General features: G+C 46.7%; 4 protein-coding genes across 9 annotated transcripts; 1 reads left to right on the top strand and 3 right to left on the bottom strand.

Annotated features, from left to right (window-relative positions):
* Positions 1–575: 575 nt before the first annotated feature.
* pclaf (PCNA clamp associated factor) lies at positions 576–2825 on the bottom strand. Its single transcript, XM_061077021.1, has 4 exons — positions 2622–2825; positions 1937–2020; positions 1679–1859; positions 576–733 (listed from the first exon to the last, which is right to left on the bottom strand). Exons 1-4 carry the CDS (start codon positions 2665–2667, stop codon positions 691–693), a joined length of 354 nt encoding a protein of 117 aa, XP_060933004.1. The 5' UTR covers positions 2668–2825; the 3' UTR covers positions 576–690.
* A 1148-nt stretch (positions 2826–3973) lies between these two features.
* On the bottom strand, positions 3974–14012 carry nedd1 (NEDD1 gamma-tubulin ring complex targeting factor). 2 transcript variants are annotated; one of them, XM_061076172.1, is made up of 16 exons: positions 13995–14012; positions 12622–12804; positions 12140–12234; positions 11922–12038; positions 10973–11113; positions 9627–9856; positions 9313–9514; positions 8562–8667; positions 8135–8263; positions 7899–7949; positions 7729–7818; positions 6780–6931; positions 6367–6559; positions 5586–5727; positions 4750–4816; positions 3974–4422 (listed from the first exon to the last, which is right to left on the bottom strand). In XM_061076172.1, the coding sequence occupies exons 2-16, from the start codon at positions 12755–12757 to the stop codon at positions 4318–4320; spliced, it is 1956 nt and encodes a 651-aa protein (XP_060932155.1). In that variant the 5' UTR covers positions 12758–12804; positions 13995–14012; the 3' UTR covers positions 3974–4317. The 2 variants fall into 2 exon arrangements, with proteins under 2 accessions (XP_060932155.1, XP_060932154.1); XM_061076171.1 differs by lacking the exon at positions 13995–14012 and adding an exon at positions 13351–13430.
* Positions 13656–15488, top strand: lyrm5b (LYR motif containing 5b). Of its 3 annotated transcripts, none has more exons than XM_061076178.1 (3): positions 13656–13679; positions 14310–14414; positions 15120–15488. In XM_061076178.1, the coding sequence occupies exons 2-3, from the start codon at positions 14370–14372 to the stop codon at positions 15324–15326; spliced, it is 252 nt and encodes an 83-aa protein (XP_060932161.1). In that variant the 5' UTR covers positions 13656–13679; positions 14310–14369; the 3' UTR covers positions 15327–15488. The 3 variants fall into 3 exon arrangements, with proteins under 3 accessions (XP_060932161.1, XP_060932159.1, XP_060932160.1); XM_061076176.1 differs by lacking the exon at positions 13656–13679 and adding an exon at positions 13716–14028; XM_061076177.1 differs by lacking the exon at positions 13656–13679 and adding an exon at positions 14072–14095.
* Positions 15417–19431, bottom strand: si:ch211-59o9.10 (uncharacterized protein LOC561841 homolog). Of its 3 annotated transcripts, none has more exons than XM_061076173.1 (10): positions 18973–19431; positions 18461–18518; positions 17881–18373; positions 17246–17337; positions 17074–17172; positions 16537–16612; positions 16159–16241; positions 15935–16053; positions 15744–15843; positions 15417–15637 (listed from the first exon to the last, which is right to left on the bottom strand). In XM_061076173.1, exons 1-10 carry the CDS (start codon positions 19104–19106, stop codon positions 15566–15568), a joined length of 1326 nt encoding a protein of 441 aa, XP_060932156.1. In that variant the 5' UTR covers positions 19107–19431; the 3' UTR covers positions 15417–15565. The 3 variants fall into 3 exon arrangements, with proteins under 3 accessions (XP_060932156.1, XP_060932157.1, XP_060932158.1); XM_061076174.1 differs by having other exon boundaries at positions 17246–17334; XM_061076175.1 differs by having other exon boundaries at positions 17893–18373.
* Between the last annotated feature and the right edge of the window lie 58 nt (positions 19432–19489).

The raw sequence follows: 19489 nt of genomic DNA, 5'->3' as shown, positions 1-19489 counted from the left end.
CTATAACACAACTCTAACAACCTCACTATAACCTAACACAACTGACTCTGATCTTTGTGAGGACCAGACTAAATGTCCTCATAAGTATAGCTACACACACACAGACACACACCCGCAGCACGCACCGTGTTGACTTGTTGTGTTAACTCACCCTGTGTTCCTGTGTTAGAATCACACAACCCGGATGTAAACACGGACACCACCGGCTTCCGTAGGCTGTATAAACGGGAGCGCTTGGTTTTATGACCCGGACCTCTGGGTGGGGCGGGGCTCGAGCTCCTCTGACTGGTTCCCGGATGTTCAAGTGCTGGGTTTTAATCTTTATATACAGTTTATGGTTTTAATTTGTTGTTTGATCAAACCGGTGAAGACGTCACGACAGGAAACAGTTTGGCGTCTGGGCGGAAGTGAAGCGTCCTCCATCTTTATTTAGGCTTGGTTCCAGATTCACAGAAATCTCCTGTTAATGATTTACTCTTTGATTCAACACTTCTCACTATAAACACTATACACGCTCCGGGAACAGACACACACACTGTGCACGTGAATATATCAACACAACAGACACCAGCAGGTTAAAAACATAAAAAGTGTTTAATGACCTAGTTAAAGGGAATTCAGCAGTAACTTATATACAGATGTACATTTTAACGTTGTTTGAACAGCGGCAGCAGAGATTCACTCTTCGTCTCAGGCTTCCTCCTCCTCATCGTCAGCCGGCAGCGGCCTGGACCTGCACAACAACACACAACACACTCAGTCACACTTCACAGCAGCTTCTACACAACATGGTGACAGGAGATCTCTGGTGAATTCATAACGATCAACCGCGACACATTCTGTTCATCTTCATCATTTGATAATTTGTTACTGTGAAATGTTTTCATTCTCTAACGTTCAGGATCACGTTCCTCAGACTGCTGCAGCTCCTCTCTTCAGCCTCTGTCTCAAACACTTGGGTTTAGCTCCATTCTCTTTAAGACACAAGAACCACGACGACCTTCTCAGCTGCAACGCTTGTGTAACACAAAAGTTTTCAATAGACAGTTGTGTTTAAATAATTGTTTGTCGTCAGGAGTCAGACTGTGTGAATAATGCAAATGTGTTGGACGTGCCTCAGCTTTCATAAAGTCCGATTCTCCCGTTTCCTACAAACACGTTAAGTGTAAACTGAATGAACAGTGTGATTAATAACATTCCTGAGACATGACAGCAAACCAGACCCACACATGTTGAATGAGCTGAAATCTGATTTAACACAGATCGTCCTCCAGAGGAAACAGCACAAAGGTGGAAAAGATCTTCACTGGTTCCACAGAAGAAACCAGGAGACAAAGCCCTGGAGATACACACCAGGGGAACGGGTCCAGACTCCAAACCCTTCTGAGCTGTTTCTGCTGATTCATACACATTCATGTGCATCGCAATCTGAGTCCAGTCTCCACTTGGAGGATAAAACTAGTTTATACATTTATAGACTTTTCTAAATAACGTTGAGTATTTCTGTTGCTGGTCATTGTTCCTAAGTGATAGAAGATGAGATGTTCTCCAGCCGAGCCTCAGGTCAGCTTCATTCATCGTGTGAAGGAAGTAAACTTTTTATCTCCGGTGGAACTCGACCCACGGATCCAGAACCTCGGAGCTGCAGTTCAACAACAGGACCTGATCCGAAACCTACTTCCTGGTGACCTTTGACATCCCGCTGCCTCCGGCCTCCTCGTCGTCCTCCACCTCCTGGGGCCTCTGGTTCTCCTTCTCCGGCTTGCGGGGGGGCCCGCCGAAGAAGTCGCCGATGCCCTTCTGCCAGGTGGGGGTGGGGCGGGGACACACCACGTTCCCACCGGCGTATTTACCCTTAGCTGTGAGAGAGAGAACATGATGAGCGGCGTGGCGTGGTGGACGGGGACGGACAGACGGCGAGGGGGGGGGCACTGACCTGGGGTGGACGCCTGGCTGCTGCAGGACGCCGAGTTGGAGGAACTGGCGCCCAGCGACTTCCTGGGAGCTTGAGCTGCAACCGCTGAAAACCAGAGGAACCGAACCAGCACAGATATGAATATTAGCATGGGGGGGGGGGCAGATATGACGTCACCAACAGGAAACAGAATCGATATCACTGTAGGAACATTCGTTGAGATGTTAGATCTCACTTGTCTCTGAACGGGGGGGTTGGACAGTGGATCAGCCGAAGGATCCGCGGGACCATGTGGAAGAGTTCTAACAGTTTCATCACTTCCGGTTTCACGTGCACGCTCAACGAGAAGCGAGTTCTTATTTAATGTCGTAGTTTTTTAACGAGGTTTCGTGCAACGTCATCACGTCGCCGCAGCGTGGCGCTAACAACTGGCGCCAGAGCAGAAACCAGTTTATTATCACATGGAGTTCAGTGAAATTAATTAATATCGAGATGGAACCAGTAGGAACCAGTTCGCTGAGCAGGAAGCTGGACCGGGACCTGGACCTGGACCTGGACCGGCTCCGGTTGGCGGGAGACCGGCGGTAGAGGATCAGTTTCCTGTTCTCACGATGAGATTCACTTCAAACCGGCTCCGCTCGGTGAACTCGGTGAAAAGACTCGTTTCCATCAGCTCGTCACATTAATAATAATAATAAGACGTTACCTTTCCTGTAGGAGCCGGGGACACTGTCCGCTTTAGTCCGCACCATCTTCCGTCCGGAGAGACCGAGGAAGAAGAGGAGGAAGAGGGTTCACCAACTAAACAGCTCAGGGATCTGATGAAGACCTGATGAAGGTCTGATGAAGGTCTGATGGAGGTCGAGCCTGAAGACACCGATCAGACAACAGAAGCAACAGGAAGTGAGCAGCAGAGTCCCGCGCTGGTTTAAAAAGCTCGGCAGGGGGCGGGAGACTTCTTCTTCCGGTGAGACTTCTTCTTCTGGTGCCTCACTTCTGGTAGACGAGCAGCAGCGGTGGCGAAACACTGCCACGCACTGGTGGTAGGAAGAACTACAGCAGGATCACTCATATTATTATGGATTGATGGAAGGATAGATGGATGGATGATAGATGGTGAATGATAGATGATGGATGGAGGATAGATGATAGATGGATGATGGACGATAGATGGATAGATGGATGATGGATTGATAAATTGATGGAAGGATTGATGATGGACGATAGATGGATAGATGATAGATGGATGATGGATGATGGACGATAGATTGATGGAAGGATAGATGATGGGTGGACGATAGATGGATAGATGATAGTTTGATGGATTGATTGAAGGATAGATGATGGATGGAGGATAGATGGATAGATGATGGATGGAGGATGGACGATAGATGGATAGATGATAGTTTGATGGATTGATTGAAGGATAGATGGATAGATGATGGATGGAGGATGGACGATAGATGGATAGATGATAGTTTGATGGATTGATTGAAGGATAGATGGATAGATGATGGATGGACGATAGATGGATAGATTAATTGGAAGGATAGATGGATGGATGGAGGATGGACGATAGATGGATAGATGATAGTTTGATGGATTGATTGATGGATAGATGATGGACGATAGATGGATAGATTAATTGGAAGGATAGATGGATGGATGATAGATCCAGTGAAACACAAAACAGTCATATAACATCAGAATATTAAAGTGAGAATAATTTAATCTGCAGTGAAAAGAAAGATGAGTCAGCAGAACGACAAACACAAAGTCAGTTTGTGCTAATGGAGATATTCACGATTAAGATGTTTTAAGTACAAGATGATTGAAAGTTCGAGCTGAGAAGTGAAATGAAGAAACATAAGTAACAGAGTACTGAAACCAAATATAAATACAGATTTAAAGATAATTAATTTAAAAGACACAAAACATTTAAACCGAATGTAAACATACACGTTAGCATAGTTGAAATGATCAGTCTGTAGTGATCAGTGTTTATTGGTCAATATGTAGTAATCAATAAGAATAATCACAGATCAATGGAGAAAAGAGTCAGTTTCATGTTTTATTTTCATCTTTTTTATTCTTGAGATACAAACACGTATTCGTCTTCAGGTGAAAACCACTGAACTTGTTATCAGCTCTATTGTCTGTGGAAATTATATTTTTATGTTTTCATCACAATAGCAAATCGTTAATTTACAGATTCATATTTTGATGTTTCTCAGTTCAGTTCAAGGATTTAGTCCCAAACTACAAAACATCTCTCATGTGTGAGGCTGCGTCCTCCTCAGCAGCAGGAGGCGCTGTTCCAGGCATGTGACGGCTCAGAGTCAGTGAAGGAAGGACTCCATGTCTTTGTCCTCGGACCCCTGCTGGGGGGGGGGGGGGGGTCTTCAGTAGTTGGTCTTCAGGCGGCGGTTCTCCTCCCTCAGCTTCTCGATCTCCTCCACCAGAGACTCGTTCACTGAGTATTTCTCGATCAGACCGTGGATTTCGTTCTGAAACAAACGTGACGTGTTCAGACTGAAGAGGATTTCATGCTCGAGTTCTCACCTTGAATGTATTTATGTATTCTAGTTTTGTATGATTTAGAATTGTGTTTATTAAAGGGATAGTTCACTGAAGAATGATAGTTCATTACCTTCTCACCACTATGACGATAGCTATCTATGACATTTCAGATTCAACAGCAGACTGAAGACATTATATTCTTACTGGAGAAGGGTCTCAGTTCTCATGTCTAGAATCAGTTCTACAGTCGTGGGACGAGCTGCAGGAGCGATGAGGCTAAAACCATGAGATGAATCGTTAGTGAGGGTTCGTACCAGCTGGATGTAAAACTGTCGGACCATCTCCACCTGAAGGTTGACCACGTCTCTGTGACAGTTGTCCCTGGAGACAAGGAGACAAGACTTTAGGATCATCGGCTTCAGACGTTTCTGTTTCCTCCGTCACATTGATTCATCGACAGAAGAAGAAGCTCTTCAGGCCTCCACCCGCCCTGAGGCTTCATCTCTGTCCATGAGTCACAAAGTCAATCTGTAAACTATCTGTCCCACAAATCCAGATTTCATTTCACAGGATAAGCTACTGAAAGGATCAAAGTATTAAACATGTGTGTCTCTCCTCCGCTAACACTCCCAGTGCATCAGTCAGTAAGTGAAGTGAAGGAGGTGGGCGGAGCTTTTATTCTGCTTGATCTCTGATCTCAGGAAGAGGAGCTCAGCAGACGTTACCGTGGCGATCAGCGTGGGACTGAAAACTCTGAATTAAACCTGAAGTTTCCTGAGAACCACACATCCTGTCGCCCTGTTCTACGAAGCCGGATTTTCCTTTAGATTCTCAGCTCGCTCTCATTGGCTGCTGCTGGTTTCTGTCAGAGCCGATTGTCCTGGAGATCCTGGAGGCTGAGCTCCAGGCAGGAAGGCCCTGGAGGTCAGCCTCCTGGAGATCCTGGAGGCTGAGCTCCAGGCAGGAAGGCCCTGGAGGTCAGAAGGACCAGATCAGGTCTAAAACCGCTCCAATTATTAATAGTGTCCAGCAGCTTTAAACGCAGCCGGGGAGTTTAACTTGGGGACAAACTGCTCTCTGTCTGTAGCGGAGCTGATGAGTTCTCAGATGAGAACCTGGTGGTGCGGCTGGGGGGGGGGGGGGGACAGACCTGAAGTCCTCCAGGGTCTCATGGATCATGTTCTGGATGAAGTGGATCTGGAGGGAGGAGAGAGGAGCAGCTCCTCCCTGTCCGACCACCTCAGCGATGTTCTGGGAGAGCGAGGCGGACGCGGAGGCAGACAGAGCCGGACCTGAGGATTCACAACAACAATAATATCATCACAACAACAATAATATCATCACAACAACAATAATCACATCATCACAACAACAAGAATCACATCATCACAACATCAATAATCACATCATCTTCATCAGTAAAACTCTTTACTGTGGGGTTTCCTTTCATGTACATGTCAGGTGACTCCTCAGGTTCCTCTGTTCTCCAGAGCACTGGTCTTAACCCTCTGGGAACCGACGCCCCCTGCTGGTGTTCTGTCTCATCGCGGGATATTGTTTTACAGATCCTGTTTATTTTAACATGAAATCAGCCTTCATCATTCATCAATATGAAAAATGTAATATTAATTTATTTCACATAAAAATTGGGTTTATTTTCCTCATTCAAATTCAACATGTTTAGTTAGAACCCGAGCACTGAACGGTGGGAGGCCCTATTGGAATTGTTGCATTTGTGTTTTCTTTTGATTTATAATAATTATAAATAATACATATAATAATAATTATAATTTATATTAAGTCTATGGTTTAAATGTAAAATATGAAACATTGATTATATTTCTTTGTTAGTTCGCTAGTGGAGCCACGCAGCAGGTGGGTGTCGTGTTTACTAATTAATCAAACCCCGCCCCTGTTGTAGCCCTGCCCACCTGCGGCTGTAGTGGGCGGAGCTACGTGGACAGGTGAGTCGTAGCTCAGCTGAGCCTGAAAGCCATTGGCTCTCCTGAGGCTGGGCTCTGGTGTGAAGAAGGGGGGGGGCGGCTGGCCGGCATTGGTCAGCTGGGCGTCTGGAGGCGGGCTCTGGACCCCCCCCTCCACACTGCAGCTGCTGGCCTCTTCAGACTGTCAATCAGAAAGTGTTTTTAGCATCGGGAATGAAACGGTTGTTGACTAAGAACTTTGGGTCAATGACACTAGAATACTTATACAATAATTACTCATTGATTATAGATTATATTGTAAACACCCGGGAGTCTGCGAGTCCAAGCCCCTCCCCCTTTTCCAGAAAATACAAAGTGGAACAGCGAAAACTGATCAACAAAGTCACGTGTGAGGTCGTCACCTTCCTGGAGTCACATGGTTCCTCCGCTGCAGCCGTGATTGGCTCTTCTTCTTTGATGGGCGGGGTCTGGAAGACCGACAGTGGGCTGTAGCACCGACCTGCACTGGCCACCAGGGGGGTTTTACGATGAGAGCCGGCACCTAAACGAGAATCTGAAACATTCAGAAGAGCAACAGAAAAGAGAAAACATAGATTCAGTGATTAATCATTTCTTCAGTTTTTCAGCAGAGTATCAGTGTTTGTGTTTGCTGATATAAAAACTTTGATTTTGCAGAATAAACAAATTGCATTGTTTGTTATTTATAATAAAATGTATGGTTATATGAAAAATATCAAAACTAAATTACATTTCTTTGACTTCAGTGTTTGATAACAACACACAAGGAATCATTGACAGTAAAAAGAAAATGTATAAATCAGCTGATAAATTGGACAATTTTCATTACTTAACATCTGTATCTGCCTCAAAACTTCATAACGCTCAGGCTCTTCAGTTTGTTTCCGATCTTCACGCTAACATGCTAACATGCTAACATGCTAACATGCTAACATGCTATCTCACTCGTTTTCACAGTAGCGCTCCAAATACTAAGTGCTGACCCACCACAGACCACAGAAGATTCAGAGAGGAGAACGAACCAAAGACCAGTGTGAACAGCGGTGAGCCGGCTCGGAGCCCACTGGGAGGGACCTCCGGACCACCCTGCAGACTGTGGCCCCCCCCACACCGGGACCCAGCCCGTCAGCAGCAGAGGTAACGTACCTCCTGTCAGAGGGTCTGCTTCTTCACGGCAGACACACACTCACTGTTGCTGCTGATTTGTTTTTCTCAGTCTGGGTTACATTCATGTTAAAGTGTTGAAGAGAACATGGGTACACTTGAAACCAGTAGAGACCAGTAGAGACCAGTAGAAACCAGTAGAGACCAGTAGAGAGAAGGAGGTCTGACCTTCTCTGACGGGGGAGAAGATGTCCAGACTGGCCCGACCCACGACCTGCTGACCCTCGCCTTCTCTGGACAACATCTCCAGACTGGTTACTATGGAAACACAGCATCCCAGTTAGTCCAGAGGCAGCAGTGTCACTCAGTCACTCACTGCAGCTGTGAGACGGTCGTACCGTGAGTCCGTCCAAACGGCGTCTCTCCAGTCGTCCCCTGAGTCCTCAGGTCTGAGACACACACAGTTTAGTCCAGATACAACAATGAACATTAACATTAAAGAGGGTAATGGTGGTGTGGGATGTTGATGTGGTCAGAATATTAGGAACACCTCCGAACATAACAGTCTGATACGACCTCATGGCTCAACGCTGATGTCTGAAGTGTCTCTGTCTGTCTCCACATGGACACTGACCGTCTCGTACAGGAGAGAAGACGTCCAGACTGTTCCGTCCCACGCTGCTCATCTTCTCCATCGCTGGAAACGGCTCGGTCCCCTGGTGACCCTCAGCTTCCCGGAACATCACGTCTGCGTCAGCGACCCCTGGTGGACACAACAGAGCGCTTACTTACCCCCCATCACCTGACCCACAAGAACACGCCTTAGCCTGCTGCCTGTACCCGACCCAAGCTGCTATACATCTTTCTGAGATATTGGTCATCAAATAATAAATATCTGATCAAATATTGTGATTTAAAACCAAGTATCAACCAACATCGCTACTTTGTCTCATGGTTTCTGTCACTTTTAAAAACACACGCATCGTGAGCGATTACTGTAAATTAAAATTTCAATCAAGTTTAATAAACTATCCTGTCATGGACCAATGAGACGCACTGACCTGTACTTGTCACCTGTCTGTGGGGGGCGGAGTCTGGCTGACTGCTGGACACTCTGGTTGAGGATCTTTTCGTACTGGAAATCTTGCCGGCGCCCAGTTTACTGGACTGAGGGGGGGAGGGGGAGAGAGATAGACAGAGAGAGAGAGAGAGAGATAGAGAGAGAGAGAGACATAGAGACAGAGAGAAAGAGAGAGAGAGCAGTTAAACAAATGAGAGACAGAGTGAAAACGAGTGGTTTTAGTTTTGAAAGGTTCAAAGAAAATATGTCTCCACTGACACTTGTTCAGCTCCGCCCACACTAACACACCTGAGAACACAAGTCACATGACCATTCACACGCTGGTCATGTGGTGTAAACAGGAAGTATCTGTCAATCTATCAACTATAGTGTTAATCGATTGATCTCTTCAGCAAATGTTCCAGGTTCTAAAAGTGTTTTCTCTTTCTCTTAATGCAGCGAACCAAATATCACAGTCTAACAAAAAGTTGTTTTATTGATTCTGAAAATTTACATCAGCTCTAGTTTAGATGTTTGAGATTCACTGGTTCACAGGAAACTGAGACACAGGATTCACACAGATACACAGACAAACGTTCACGAGGAAGAAAGAACTTTGAGTTGTTTTCATTAAGTCTGAATCTGTTGTGAAGCCACAGAATCTACACATCTGCTGTTCTTCAAGTGATCTCAACACAATCTCTCTGGTGATTAGAAGAAAGGATGAATGACCTCATCGCTCGCTGTGGTACCTTGTGTCTGCTGGTGTTGCTCTGGAAGCGCAGACACGTGACGGAGGTTTTATGTGCAGCGGTGATCCTGGTGGGGGTGCTGGAGTTCCTCAGGTCGTACTGGTAGATCTTCCCCTGAGTGGATCCGACCACCAGACCGGTCCCGTCTGGAGTGAAGTCCACGGAGGTCAGAGGACTGTCCACCCGGATCGACCGGAGCACGCTGCACCGGGACAGGATTTAAAAACATTTTACATGGGTTTCTTTTTGCGTGTCAACAGAATTATATTTATATATATATATATATAATAGGGCTGTCAGAATGAACACGTTACATCTTGCTGGCGGTGTCGTAGCAGACGATCTTCTTGTCCAGACCGACGCTGACCACCAGCAGCTCGCTGGCCGGTGAGAAGGCCAGGCCCGTGCCCGGGGCCTTGTGGGCGGAGTCAAATCCATGGATCTCCTTCTGGGTGTTGGAGTCCCACAGGACCACGCTGCCGCTGTCGGACACACTGCCCAGCAGGGAGCGCTTCAGCAGGGAGAGCTTCAGGTCGTGGATGGGCTGGAGGAGAGACAGGTGACAGGAACACAGAGGCACGGGTTGAAGACTTTAAACAACTGGGATTCAGTATTAAAATGACTTCTCTTACAAATAAGACTGAACAATAGAAAAGGTTTTCTTTAACAGAATCAGGGGAAAAATCACCAAACATCAACATGTGATTCATGGACATGAAACTGACTAATAAAGGACAGATTTAAACACCTGGTGTGAACAAGACAACTTATATCTGTGGGTTTGTAAACAACTATGATTTTGTGACGCCTAGAATTATTAATCAGAATTCAGGCTTAGATTTGATCTTTTTTTCTGATAAACAAATGTCACAGGTGATTTGTTCTCGGACTATCAAAAAGTTGAAAATCTGACAATACTGTGGCTGCACTGAACTCCAGATAATCTCCTAACATTCATGTGAGAACACTAATTTCCTCCTATAATTTCTAATAAGCTCATGTGAGAAAACAGCGAGAGATTCTCTGCAGGATTCAGCTTGAGCACGAACATGCTTTAACTGTTGTTCTCTCCAATGGTAGACCAAAACATTCTGGACTGAGGTAATACATGTTTTACAGGAGATGAACATTTATATCCCCAGATGCCCAGTAGTTTGCTTATTGGGAAATAGAAAAGAAAAATACATTCAGGAACTATACAATGTAATGTTGCTCTCGCCTTCGTCTCTGTTGAGAGGAAAACACTCAGCAGTTGGAAAGATCCTAAACTGGATTTCTACAACATACATGATTGGCTGAAGGATTTCCTGGATTCGTTATCAATAGAGTCATCATAACTTAAAAGTTAGGATAAGGGACTGGATGCCCCATAGACACTTATTAGAGAATGTATGACAAATAAAATGATAAACTGACTTTAAGTTTGTAGATGGCAAACATGGTGTACCGTACCCGATTGTGAGTGGGACCTGATGAAAGATAATATATGACCTTAGTATAAATAGTATGAGTGTGAAAATGGGATTTCAGTTGTTATTCTTCATGGCTGTGATGAACGGTGTCATTCTGTTTTTTTTAGAACTCATGTCTTTCCAACGTGCTGGCAGGTGATAGGCTCAGAGAGGTCACATGGTTCAGACACAGTGAGTCCCAGTCTCACCTGGTTGCTGCCGTGGCCGAAGGCCTTGCTGGACTGGTTGGTGGTGAGGCTGTGGAGCACCAGATCTCCACTGGTGGAGCCGGAGGCGATGTAGCTGTCGTTGGAGTTGAAGGAAACACAGGTCACCTCTTCTCTGTGGTCCTGAGAGACAAGACAGAGGGTCGAGTGACCCTCGTCTCCGTCAGAGCCTTTCTTTGTATAAACATTAAAACACTGACACACTTCTCCATGTATTTCACTTCAAGGTTGTAAATATTGTGAAGTTGTTGTTCTGTTACACTTCTGTCTGTCTGTAGAGGATCCTCACTCTGACTCTCTGAGGTTTCTATGTTCTTCCTGTTCAAGGTTGTTTGGGTAGTTTAGTTGTTTTATTGATGACAAGTCCAAATGATAGTTATTAAGATTGAAAAATAAAATAAACTAAAACTAAAACCTACCACACCATAATTAGATGTGTGTCTCTTTGCCTCTGAGCAAACACAGGATGAGGTGATTCAGAACATCGGGCGTCTTAGCCTTTGCTCTTTGTTTTTTTAACAAATATAGGATGTTTGAATAGAACTTTTTTCTTTTCTTTTGTAAATCAAACAAACAACAAAACCTTAACAGACCATCTGCAGAAGCAGTGTTGAGCCAGTTCCACTTAAAAAGAACCAGTTCCCAGTTCAGTTCATGCAGATGAAGATGAACTGGTTCTCGTTCACAGTTCCTGTTTATCTGGAGGATTCAGGTGACGTCCTGTCGTGTGTCTGGTTCTGAATCGATGGAGTCGGATCAGGTCTCGTTTGAACTCTGAGTCCTGAGTGTGAGCGTCTCGTGTTGAACTGAACATGTGGACGAGTCAGTTCATGATGTTTCAATGAGTCTGATAAACTGTGAAATCATGGAGCGGCTGCTTCACGTGCACGAGCTCTGATCTCCCTGTGTGTCTCAGGAACTTGAGTCTCACCTTCAGGGAGCGGTGCAGTCTCTTGGTCTTCAGGTCCCACAGGTGGACGCAGTGATCCAGACCTCCACTCAACAGAAACTGGGACGAGGAACTCAGACACACACGGGTCTGCCTTTTCTGAATGTGACAGTGAACAGTGAGTTTGTGAGTGAAATCTGCAGCGATCATAACATCACACTGTCGCCATAGAAACAAGGAAGCTGAAGCTGAGCACTCACCCCCTCTGCGAGTTCCACCAGTGGAACCGGAGTGGACTTGAGGCTGGAAACCACCAGCTTGTCTCCGCTGCAGCTGGAGGTCACCAGGTAATGATCTGAACCGACGGGTCAAGGCCTCTTCATCTCTTACTGCAGCCGCTCTACTCTGCTCGTCTTCATCAATACACATCATTATTTCCTCTTTTACAATCTCTCACTTCATTTCTGTTCATTTTGGAAAAGAAAAAAACTGTTCTGCTAGTTCTCAGTTCATAAACTTTGCTTCCAATAAAGTCGATTTATTGTTTGAGCCATTTTACAAACACAATGTGAGCGCTGCTGGTGAGAGTTCAGCCAGTTGACTGGAGCGGCCTCACTCTCCACCATCACCCATTGGTTGATTTAACCTGCAAAGAGTCATTTAAACAGGTGTAATGTGTAGAGTTCAAAGTATTGACTGTCTAAAGACACATGCTAGTTCTGCTCATGGTCCATCAGGATACTGTTGGCGCCCCAGAAGGCCTGAGCCACCGGGTGGCTGCTGCTGTGAGGGTGAAACTGCTCCAGCGGCGCCATGGCAACCGCATCCCAGATCCTCACACAGTCTCCTGTGGACACCAGGCGGCTCGGCTCCTCCATGGAGAGGACTGGACCCGGCTGCAGCTGCTCACAGGAGAGGACGCCTCCTGGTCAGGATGGAGAACAATACTCATGAGTACATCTGTGAGGAGTTACCACTGTTACTCACTGCTGAGAGTGTGTGTGTGTGTCTGTGAGAGAGTGAGTGTGTGTGAGAGAGAGTGAGTGTGTGTTGTTAGTGACGTGGAAATAAAGCTAGAACAACTTAACTATAAGTATTGACATATTAACTAACGAGCTCACTGGTTAGTTATTGCTTTACACACTGACTTCCTGTTACTTTATCCGTTCAGATTAAAAACTTTAGTTCAAAGCATCCGGTGAGTTCAGCTGTCAGATGAATGTGTGTGAGAATCATTTTTAAATAAAGTTTCTGAAAACGGTCCAAGGTTCTAACCAGGTCACTAACCAGGTCACTAGTTCGGTGACCAGCTGACTGGTGAGTAGAACCTTTGACCAGAAACTTAGTTTAGCTAGCGTTAGCTTCATCAGAAACACTGTGTTAAGTTAGCGAACACACGTAAAACAACAGGAAACAAGCGGAAAGTTCCGGTTGATCGTCGCGTTAGTTCAAACTTCTGAGTCCGACTCACCAGAAAGAGACTAAACTCCAGAAAGAGACTAAACTCCAGAAAGAGACTAAACTCCAGAAACTCCTACAGGCTTCCTTCCAGCGGTTTGTTTTCCACCGGCGCTCATTCTTCACACCCGAGCTGGGGGAGGCCCCGCCCCTAGCCTGTCTCTGATTGGCCTACACTGGACAGAACTCATGTGCCTAACCAATGATCAGGCTTCCTGTCTTAATCTGACCAATCAGAGGCATGCTGGGGGGCGGGCCTTCTTCCAACTCGGGTGGGAAACAGAACAGAGAAGTCGAGAAACAAGAAACCGCCACTACGGTGCCGCAGGAGGGACAAAAAGGCTGCGTGTCTATGTATAGTAATGAGGCCCATTTGGATCAATACCATACAGACATTTGGTCCATTTAGGGTTAGAGTTAGGAAATGTATTATAGTGTGTCTGTATAGAGTGTCCTCATAACTAGAGAGAGACAAGTGTGTGTGTGTGTGTGTGTGTGTGTGTTATCATCTGTTTAAAAACAACAAGTCGAGTCAAAGTTCACTGTGACGTCACGAACAGCCGTGCGATGTAAAGTTGTTACTGAGCTAACGTGAAGCTAACGTGAGGCTAGCCTGAAGCTAACGTGACGCTAGCCTGAAGCTAACGTGAAGCTAACCTGACGCTAACCAGCTGAACACACTGAGGCGCAGGTGAGAACCGGGTGGCCACTCCGCTGGACCGACTGTTCACACGTTCGATTCCCTGTGTGTTTTTCAGGTCCAATCAGATGAAGCATTAGAACACGATGATTATAGAATCCTGTTATTATTGTTGATGAAAGTTTAATGTTTTAACACTTTAAATAAGTGTCATTATGTAAAGTGAGGAGTCGAAGGGTGAAAGAGTTCCACCCGACACGTGATCACAGGTCACCTGACGATCCTCGGGTTCTGATTGGTTCCGACTCATGTTCCCTGTCATGTTCGAACAGGTGGCTGATCAAAGGCAGAACCAGAGAACCGGACTGTTTCCCACCCCCCCACTCGGGACCATGGCCAACCCACTGAGGGCGGAAGTGGTTCGACTCTATAAGAACGTGAGTACTGGATCCAGCTGGTTTGAATCCTCGGTGATCACAGTCAGAAACATGAGCTTTTCCGTGGAGGCGTGTCCTGCTGTGGAGGCGTGTCCTGCTGAGGAGGTGTGTCCTGCTGCAGTCCCAGTCAGATCAGTGTGTGTTTAAGACATTGAATCTGGACTTCATGATACAACTGGTTATTAGGAACCAACAGATTAAACTGAAGGGGATTCTAAGTCTTTCAAGATTCAAGATTTTTTATTGTCAAATGAACAGAGACAACATGAAGCAGTCACTGTCAATGAAATGCTTGGGTCACAGGCTCTCTTTAAGCAATGCTCAGTCATTTCAACCAAAAAAAATAAAATAGAAATAGTATAAAATAGAATAAGAATGAAATAGAATATCAAAAATTTAAAATAGAAAATAAAATATATACATCTAAATATATATCTTTACAGATGAATGTTCAATTAAGTTTTCGGAGCTTCTGTGGTTTCAGTTTGACTCTGAACATGAAACATGACGACTTCCTGCTCTGACTCTGAGTGACATCACCGGGTGGAAGCGTTCTCCTGAGAAGTTTGATCTCAAAGTGGAGACTGTTGTCCGTTAGCTAAAACCATCAAAACCATCCGAGCCAAATGATTTTCTCAAAGTGTTTAATTGGATTTATAAATGAGTCAATGTGTGTTAAATTAAAAATTCTAAACTTCTCCTCAGCTCCTCTACCTCGGCCGGGAGTATCCCAAAGGAGGCGACTACTTCAGAGACCGGCTGAGATCTGCGTTCAGCAATAACCGGAGCGTCCAGGACCCGGCGCAGGTCCAGCAGCTGATCGCTCGAGGGGAGTTCGTGGCCCGGGAGCTGGAGGCGCTGTACTACCTGAGGAAGTACAGAGCCATGAAGAAACGCTACTACGAGGAGTAACCACGGCTCCAGATCTCCACGGGAGCCAGGAGAGCACGAGGAAAACATCTGAACATCTACTTCAGGAATCAAACAGCAGCAGCAGCAGCGTCGAGGTTTTATCTTTTTATTCCTGTAAAATCACCAGTGACATAAAACATTTAAATAAAAGTATAAAAAAGACGAGTTGTTGAGTCGTCCTTCATCAGACACAAACTACAGTAAGACTCAAGTCTTCAGGAGGTGACGTGAACCGGCCTTCAGAGGGTCGGGGGGGCGGAGCAGTTCCCATCAGCCAGGTTCACTCTGCAGATGGGACAGGTGGTGTTATCCTGTGGGGGGGGGGGGGGACAGTGATCGGTCTATAAACACGTTTCCAATGTTTCAGTTTCGATTAAAGAAATGTGTGTTTTCTAAAACAGAAATGTGATGTGTTACCTTCAACCAGCGGTCTATACACGGGACATGGTAGTCATGGAAACACGGCAGCATCCTCAGCTTCTCCCCCTCGGTGTATTCACAGAAACAGATCTGGCACCTGACAGGATCCCGGGAGAGAAACACACGAGTGAGACTTTGAGAAGTAGGATCAGAGGAAAGGCCGAGGACCGACCGGACGCTGGACTCACGTCGTGTTCCCGGCGCTGAAGGTCGACTGGAAGGTCTTGGTGGGAAATCTCTGGATTTGCCTTCGCGTCAACTTCTTAGACACAACGGCACCTTGACGTTCCTCGAACGCCAGAAGAGCCTGAAGAAGAGCAGACAGAAGGAGTCAGGTCAGGGTCACAGGCGGCCAGAGGGGGCGCTGTGGGTTCTCCAGCGCTCCTCTCTTCATGGCGGCGGTCTTCCTCACCTCGTAGTCGTTCCCCTGAGGGTCCTCGGGCATGGCGGTCCTCCCTCTGGTCCGCCCCCATCCTCGCTGCTGACCCATCAGACCTGGAAACAGAATTACAGTTTCAGTTAACGTCAAAAAACAATTAAGCAGAATAAAAAAGAAAAAAAGATCACTAGAGCTAAACAAACACTAGAAAAACAAAGCTGAGGAAATCCTGTAAATTAACAAGTTCTTTACAATGTCTTCGATACCACACTTAACTGCTGTTACCACGGTAACCACAAAGTAAACAGGTGTAAATGACGAGTGATCAGTGGGATTTTTCTTATCGTTCATAAACCAAGACGCCTCAAATTAAACAGTGAATACCAGATGCTCTCAGTGATGTCATCGTACCTTCTTCAAAGCCAGCAGGGGCCGCCACTGCAGCCAGCACATGGGACATCCAGCTGGGTTGCATGTGGGAGTAAAACTGCAGAGAACAGATCACAACTTTACCGGACTGACGACAAACCCGAGGTCACATCCACATGACTACGTGACTCAGTAACTAAGTCTGTAAAAGCTGCTCGTCTCGTTTGAGTCTGGAACCGAACAAACTGCTGATCGGGTCTTTAGGTAATGAGCCTTCACTGATTCGTCAAGCTCTGATCACATGACCTCTTCCAGAAGAAGCGTGGAGAATCAAATACAAGTGTTACTGACCCTGTGGTCCAATTAAAATTAGATTTCTACTTTTAGCTATTGGTGCTTTTTATTGAAATCAAGCTTTTTCTGCAACTAACAACCAAAAGCTTTTTTACATATATTGATTTATTTGTGTTTGTGTGTGTGTGTACCTGACTGAACCACAGTGTGTGTTGGCACAGAGTAATAACATACATCAGGCTACAGTCCATTTAGTTTGAAATATGAGGTGTAACGGAGTCTCACCCTGTGGTGGCCCTGCTGATAGGGATGCTGCTGGTGCTGGTGGTGCTGCTGCTGGTGCTGCTGGTGTCTGCTGTGCACCTCCTCTCGGTCGAACTGGGCCTGAGTGAACAAAGGGAAAGGGTTTCACTCCGTCCCCTCTGCCAGGTCAAAGTCAGCAGGTGACTCCTCCTACCTGCAGGCTCTGAGCATACGACTCATCTTCCTCCATCTGTGCAGCCCGGACCATGCCCTCGTCATCGTCACTGATGATGATCTCCTCCACTGCTGAAGAACAAACGACCAAGGACCATGAACACAGATTGCTCCGGTGCACTTCAGCCACAGTGTCCTGGCTGTGCATGTCTTGTGTGTGGCAGGTGAACTGAGTGTGCAACAAGTGTTGAACTATGTTGTGTTTAATAGTCTGCTTCATAAATTCTAGAGCCAAAGTAACCAAACACAAATATATGTACATGTAAGTATATATAATCTTGAAGTCAGTTGTGGGTTATTGATCACTTCCTGTTTGCAGTGAACTCTGATGAACAGACACTTCCACTGGATCCTTGTGATGCTGAAGGAAACTTAGAAACACTCAGATTCTACAGGAGGTTCTGCTCCCTCTGGTTTCTGGGGGTTTGGTCTGGATGACATCAGAGGTGATGAGTCACTTTGAATCACATCATGTGACTCATGTGTTCAGATTCGACTCATTTATGACTGAAAAGTTGTTTAATGTTTAGATGATAAAATGGTTTCTCACAGGGAGTTCTTCCTGTTTGGTGATGATGTGTAAACAACCTTTTCTGTGAGATACAGATATCTGACCTGTGTCTTCACCTGCTGGAGAGTCTCCTCGGTCGCCGTTCAGCCATCTCCTCTCCTCGTCCGTGAGGAAGGACAGAGACTCGGAGGCGGGCGGCGCCGAGGGCGAGGAAGAGGGAAACGTCACGCTCCTCCTCCTCCTCCTCTGGCTGAGAGAACCAGCTCCGACTTCTCCTGGGGAACCTGGCACAGTCAAAGACACCTCACCCTCCTCTAACGCCGGAGTGAGGAAGGAGGAGGAATATGAAGATGAAGAGGACGATGAAGAGGACGAAGAAGAGGACGATGAAGAGGCCGATGAAGATGAAGAGGCCGATGAAGATGAGGAGAAACAGGGTCCACTGGACAGCGGGTTGCCCGGAGGTAGAGCTCTCAGAGATGAAGCAGGAACAAACAGAACCCTCCGGTTCTCCATGGCCAGCCGCCTGCGTTTGGACCCGTGCTCACTGCCGAGCGCCGGCTCTGCTCGGCCCCATGAGCCCCCCCCGGCCGCCATCTGAGGACAGAACCCACAGCATCAACATCTGCCCGGCAACACACACAGAAACATCTGTCCTGACTGTGTGGAGCAGCTGTGACTTACAGTACTGAACCGCTCCTCTGTGATTGGCCCACGTCTTCTCCGTTTACCGAGCTGTGGACTGAACCAACAAACACAACGAGACACTTGGGTTGAGAAGCAGAACCGGGCCATACCAACGCAGGCTGTGGGCGGGGTTTAAACTGTTGCTACAGTAATAAGCGTACTGACTTTGACGTTGGGCAGTTCCTTTGATCATCATTAAATTCATATCGATGACACACGTCTGTCCCCGGCTGTGTCATAGCTTTTAACTTATATAACTTGAAGTAATTAGCTAATAACATTTTCAATGTTGTATCAGAAAAATATTTTATATCCATTTCAAATACAAACTTTAACTGACATTAAATGAATATTTGGATTTGGCTTTCATCTTCTTCCGATGTTACCGAACAGTTTGTCTTGTACAGTTTCAGTTGATTCTTTCAACCTGTTGGGACCGATGGGAACCAGCGGGACCACCAGGGTCCTGTTGGGACCACCAGGGTCCTGCGGGCCGAGGGTCGTGTTACCTGGGGGTCTCCGGGACGATGGCGGACAGATCGTGGTACAGCAGGTCCGCCGGGTCGAGCAGACATCCCCGGTTCAGTCCCCCGGGGCTGTCCGGCTCCGAGGAGCAGGGGCTGGCGGGTCCCGGCCCGGCCATGGCCTCCGGTGGTTCACCTGGCCCCGGCTCTAGAGGCGCGTCGCACCCGGGCTCATGCCACCCGGCACCGGGGCAGAGTCCTGGGAGCAGCCGGAGACAACAACCAGCACAGAGGAGCTAGCGAGCTAACGAGCTAACGAGCTAACCTCACTGGGAGTCTAACCTGGGTCCGTTAGTGAAGAGGAACGGAACTGAACCTCTGCACTGGTTTGTCCGGACCAGTTAGAGGTGACCGGTGCAGCTGAGGCCTCGATGAGACCGGAACCAGGTCTCGAACCTGTCCTCAGCTTCTGGAGGATTCACTTCGTTCCTGGGTTTGTGCCGCCGGACTCTACCGGAAGTGCATTTCCAGCATTTCCGGCGTCATACCGTAAAGTCCCGAC

Source organism: Limanda limanda, chromosome 8 (genome assembly GCF_963576545.1).
Source record: "Limanda limanda chromosome 8, fLimLim1.1, whole genome shotgun sequence".
NCBI classification, from domain to species: domain Eukaryota; kingdom Metazoa; phylum Chordata; class Actinopteri; order Pleuronectiformes; family Pleuronectidae; genus Limanda; species Limanda limanda.
The sequence above is the reverse complement of the archived record's forward strand: the minus strand, read 5'-3'. Positions and strand labels throughout refer to the sequence as shown.